The sequence below is a fragment of the Agrilus planipennis genome, unplaced genomic scaffold (genome assembly GCF_000699045.2).
Source record: "Agrilus planipennis isolate EAB-ADULT unplaced genomic scaffold, Apla_2.0 scaffold85, whole genome shotgun sequence".
NCBI lineage: Eukaryota > Metazoa > Arthropoda > Insecta > Coleoptera > Buprestidae > Agrilus > Agrilus planipennis.
The window spans coordinates 533,172-539,171 of record NW_020438910.1 but is presented as its reverse complement, the minus strand read 5'-3'; the positions used below and the strand labels follow the sequence as shown (position 1 = coordinate 539,171).

Below are 6,000 nucleotides of genomic sequence, written 5' to 3'. Positions count from 1 at the left end.
TTAACACTAACAAAGATGAAATTTCTTTTACAACAATCATTTTCGTATTTGAAAGAATTATTTATAACAGTGAATATAATGTTTAGTTTATTCACAAAAATATTAAATGAATATTTATCGCTGTAATTACAGAAAATAGTATATCAAATCATAATAATCATAATAAATACAAATTTTGAAACATTTTATGGATGTCAACAAACAAATAACCTCCTGAGTAAGAGGTAAGAATGTGAGTGTCAATAACTGCGACATACCTATAAAATTGAGCCTAGTTATTGACACTTATATTTTATTAATAAAGCTTTATTTAATATGATATATTGATTTTTTAGACTAAATAATAGTTCATTATTAAACAATTTATATATATTTTATTATATTTTTATACTTATATAATGATTATTTCACTGATTGAATCGTCGAACGCGCTTCCGTAATTTGCTTAGACCATAACTAAAAAATGGCTTCCGCAGTCACTCCACACTTAAAGATTTTTTTTATTAAGTTTTCTTATTTTTTATTATTGTGCTTGTCATTAATTAAGTACAGAATAAATTTATTTTAATTTTTAAAAAATTTATTAACCCACTTAAGATCTCTTTTTTGTTTTAATTCAACATAAACCTAAAATTGTCAGAAACTGGGACAATGTCAATAACTGGGTCTTTTACCTTATGCGTAAAAATAGTGTTATGGATGACACTGTAATAAATCTCAAGATTAAATGTGTACAGAAATTGATCAAGGTTGACAGCAAGAAGGCTGTCAGAAAGTCATGTAGGGTGATGTGCAGGTCTATCGAAGACTCAAAGCTTTTAATTTTATTGCCTCATAAATGTTTAAACTTTCTCTCGGAAATGTGTCAGATGGTGAAATCTTAGACTATTGTGTTTACCACAGCTACCCCCATGTGTAATGACAAATGAAGCTTGTCATCCATAATATTTAAGAAGGGACTCCTACACTTCACCTCCTTTATTTACATATTTAAGTTAATTTAGGTTGTAATTTTTTTGTTTCTGAGACAGCTCACATCATGCAGAGACAGCTCACATTATTCAAAGACAGTTTACAATGTTCAGATAGTTCCAAACAAACGGGTTCGATGTACATGTTACATTTTGTAAATTAAAGTGTACAGTAGATGCAAGTGCAATACAAAATTCAAAAGCACATTAAAGGTCTATGCGTTCTTAATCTCAATAACAAATAGCACCGCTAATTAGTTTTGATGGTGCCGCTTTATTCTGCACTACATATAGTTAGTAGCAGGATATTTTCTGATACGAGTCCTTACAAGGCTAACCCCATCCGAACACGATTACTGTCGTATATTTGCAATAAAATTTTGAAAAAAAATGCTTGTTTTTGTTTTCTTCGTACAGTGCTTAACTTCAAAAAAAAATGAAAAGTTTAGTCGTTGTCGACAATATACAAAAAATTACATTATTGCTAGTTTAGGGGCAACCCCATTAGGTACTCGGTACTATTGAAATTTTGTTGTAGCAGTACGAAAGTTTGCAGAACACACGTAAACAGTGAATATGCGCCGTAGGAATTGGAGTAATTACGCTAAGAGCAACGTAATTATTTCAAATCGAATTTCATCATAAAACAACGTTTGGAGAATAAATGCCTACAAGAATCTGTTAATTTTGTGGAATGATTTCAAAACATCGAACTTCTGAAGATGTAGAAAATTTAGCTTTTTACCTAAACTTGTTTTTCGAAAAGATATTGTGATTTTCGTGGGTTTAACAAAATTAACTTCTAAGACTGACAACGACAAAAACTACTTATTTACACTAATTATTAAAGAACTTAAAAACATTATTAAATTATTACTAAACTTAGGTTATGAATTATTATATTTATTTACACTATTGTTGATATATCACTATTCACTGCGCTATTTATTTCACTGCTATCACTGTCAATTTATTTCTGGATTCACTTCTGCAACGGTCAATTCATTTCTTTTCCTCTCGGCGATCGTTTCTTCCTTTAAATACTATTTTGTTTACTTTCTGGAACCTTCTGGAAACATCTGGATAGTTTATTTTTTCTTTGAACTGTTTAACTGCTTTCCCAGAACACAGCTACGACACACACATTTACAAATACGGCACACATGAAGAAAGGCGCCGCAGGTAGTCGGCGAATCGATAAGCCGTTCACGCACACGTGTGCCCGATCGCACATAAACATACTCGTGCTCGCTACAATATATATAGAAGTTCTATTTATTGTATTATAGTAATAAGTATAAGACTACTAGACACTACTAAACTAGAGGCTGAAATTTTACTTCATTCTGCAGTGAAGCAACGAATACAGCATCATAACTCCAATGCTCAACCTGTTATAATGCTGTTTCTTTAAACATTTTACAGCTACGTTTTAATTACAGATCTATACTTTATTTTACGATTGGAATATCAGCATTTGTGTCAATTTGTTGTTTTGCCGGTTTATTGATATATGCAACTTATTTTAATTGCGACCCTTCGGAATCCGGAAGAATAAATGCAGATGACCAATTATTTCCGTTATTTGTAATGGAAATTGTGGGACATCTTCCTGGCGTACCTGGGATGTTCGTAGCAGGTGTATGTGGTGCGGCTTTGAGGTACGATTAAATGTTTGTTTTTTTTCTTCTGGAAAATATCTTGATAGATTTATTTGCAGTTCTCTTTCAGTTATACTTAATTCCACGTCGGCTGTTGTATTGGAAGATTTTTTAAGGAGTTGCTTTAAAGTGGAGCTGAGTGAAAAACATGCCACTTTGTTCGTTAAATTCGTTGCTTTGGCATTGGGGGGCATATCATTAGGTTTTCTGTTTGTAATTGATAAGCTGGGAGGCATTTTGGCGGTAAGTTTAGCAATTGAAATAACTTCGCATTGCTTGAAGGATTATAGCGACTTTAAATGTTTATGACTAAAATATATTTGTTTGACCAATTTCATTATATTTGTAATTTGTATCGTTCTTCCCGTTTAACATTTTTCATTTGTTTTCTACTTCTGTTGTGTGTTGTTAAAGTTTATGTAAAACATAAAAATATTTTATTTGGTTTCAGATGTCTGGTGCTTTAACATCTATTGCTGCCGGAACAACTTTTGGTGTCTTTTCATTAGGTATGTTGATACCATGGGCTAATTCAAAGGGAGCTCTTGCAGGAGGAATCTCTGGCGCAATTGTATCCGGTATCATATCATTTGGGATTCAATACGTCAACGGAGCAGGATTAGTTGTTCCTCATAAAATACCTGGTTCCGTAGAAGCTTGTGAAACGATTTATGGCATCAAAATAAATAATACGATGAAGGTAATTAATTTTCATTGTTTTAACTAGCACATAATAATACTTAAGACTATTGTGACTATCACTTACATGTAGAGTTCTGTGCCATGTTTCTGAAACGCTATAGTAATGCTGTAATATTCTTAGAAGTTATTTTAAAACCAAGGATCTGTGATGAACTTCTATAAACCTTTCTTTCCGTACGTTTTCTTTATATAGTTTCAAAACTAGAAAGGGAACATATTTTTGATTCATATTTCGTAATACTTTTGGATACAGTATATGTATACAAATAAAAAAAAACTGTGTTGGGATCTGTTATAAGGGGAGAGTAAGAAAGTTTAAACCGTACAATTGTGAATTTTGAAAATGATACATACAAAAACGTTAATATTGGCATAAAATGTGACTGCGCTGACACAAACACTGAAATTTGAAAAAGAATGTAATATGTAATATTGTTCACAAAAATCAGATTTAATGGTCCACACCAAATTAATTACATTTTTGCACTTTATTCACTATGTCTGATCAGTATTCGGAAATATTTCAAAGATAATATCCGGAGCTATTGTAGAGGTGCAGAGTGCACCTCGTGATAGCACTGCAGCGTAGGAGTGTAACAACTATGCACAAAAAGTACCTCAGTTAATGAGCCGTCAATTATTGACAACACTTGCCAGGTTATCTTCGTTATCGCAAGCGTCAAGTGACGAAACAGACATACCTACTTGTGACCTTCGCAACAGCTGGTACGCAGACAAGCCAATTACACCTAATGATGATTAGTAGAAGTCTGCCGTCCGCAATTACCGTTCGATTGGCAAAGTTACTATTATTACCACAGCATACAAAAATAAATTTATTTTTAAAATATCAATCAAAAACTATGTATTCATATTGTTACATGTATGTAGGCTACCCAACATACACAGTGGCAAAGAAAACTAGGTTTCTAGAAGGCATATACTGGAACATTCTAAAAATGTTAAGTCTTTATAAATAGTTGTTACAAGATTGAGTTGAGTTAGTACGAGTCAGGGAGTTCGAAGCAATACAAATGAAGAAGAAGGAGCGAGCAAGTTACAAAGTGTTCATAGTGGCGAATTAATAACAGAACTGTTAAGTAGACAGAAAAATAGTTAAATAAAAGTAGTAAACGTAAACAAAGATGTTTAAATACGTGACATTTGGTGTCAGGTGTGGGGTCGAAGAAGACTGAATAGGATTGGAGAAGGAGAATTTTGAAGAATTCCATTGAAAAAAAGTGTTTATCAGTCAATTTTCTGGAAGTTTCCATCGGCTTCAAGAAACCCTAGCAAGTGATATATCGTTGGAAAGTTCTCGAAGAAAGAAGAAAGAATCTGACGCCATTGAAGAATTCCATTGAAGTTTCTAGAAGAAATTTCATGTCTGTTACAACCAGAGTTACCGAAGCATTAATGGCAATGATGGCAGAAATTAAAGTAGACGTGAAAACTGGACAGGAAGAACTGAAAGCAGACATGAAAACTGGACAGGAAGAACTGAAAGTAGACATGAAAATTGGACAAGAAGAAATGAAACAAAAAATGGAAGAAGTACAAGATGACGTGAAACTGGCACAAGAACAACTAAAAGCAGCGCAAGAAGAAATAAAAAAAAATTAAAAGCAGCTCAAGAAGAAATGAAAGAAGAATTAAAACCAGCTCAAGAAGAAATGAGACAGAGAATGGAAAAGGCACAAGAAGAAAGGAAAAAGGGCCAGGAAGAAATGAAGCAAGAATTAAAATTAGTTCAAGATGACATGAAAATGGGACAAGAAGAAATGAAAATAGAAATAAAAAACGTACAAGAAGCAATAAATATGAGAATGGAGGACAAGATAAATGATTTTAGAAATGAAATGGAAAGGAAAGTAGAAGAAACAAGAGAAGAAGTGAGAAAAGAAATAAAAGATGAAGTGAGAGAAGAAATTTAAACGCTAAGACTATCCTTTATTGCAAGACCTGAATATTTTGGTGCAAGGCCATTACAAATTACACCTCCCAATTTTGATGGAAAGATCTCGTGGTCTGTTTACTTGAAGCAGTTTGGAGCAGCGACAGAGTCAAATTCCTGGACTGATTCAGAGAAAACAACAGTATTAATAATTCCTTTACGGGAAGAGGCGCTGGATATATTCCAAGGAATGCCTGAGTGCTAACAGTATGACTTCCACCATCTTGGTAACCGCCTAGAAATGAGGTACGACGATAAAAACCTACAGCAGGTACATCAGACGCAACTGAAAAGCCGTAACCAAAGAAGTAACGAGACTTCAACAATTTGAGTCTGCTGTGGGGCGCCTCGAAAGATTAGCCTACCTCTCTGCCCCGTTAGAGTTCATAAACCAACTAGCAGTACAAACATTTATCGACGGAGCCAGGTACGATGAACTATTGCAAGTCCTCAGATTAGCACGCCACAAGACTCTAAGTGAAGCACTATCACATACCCTCGAGTTTCAAGCGGCGAAGCAAACTTCGAAAAGTCATATACGTATATGACAAGCAGAAATCGACGATCAGACAATTATAAAAGAAGGTGTGATGTCCCTCATCAGGAAATGCATATCGATGTCAAGAAAGCCATTGCTAGAAAAAAGGGAGAATGGAACCCAAAATGTTAGGAATTTGGAAGAATTGACCATTTTGCTCGAGACTGCAAGAAC

The 6,000-nt window shown here is 33.8% G+C and overlaps 1 protein-coding gene across 1 annotated transcript in view; it reads left to right on the top strand.

The window, feature by feature from the left end:
* LOC108733852 (sodium-coupled monocarboxylate transporter 1-like) overlaps positions 1 to 6,000 on the top strand; it is a 54,710-nt gene that overhangs the window by 38,741 nt on the left and 9,969 nt on the right. The window contains exons 9-11 of the mRNA XM_025973479.1: positions 2,414 to 2,632; positions 2,692 to 2,875; positions 3,084 to 3,332. Of these exons, the coding sequence (XP_025829264.1) occupies positions 2,414 to 2,632; positions 2,692 to 2,875; positions 3,084 to 3,332 (652 nt within the window). The remainder of the gene's footprint in view (positions 1 to 2,413; positions 2,633 to 2,691; positions 2,876 to 3,083; positions 3,333 to 6,000) is intronic.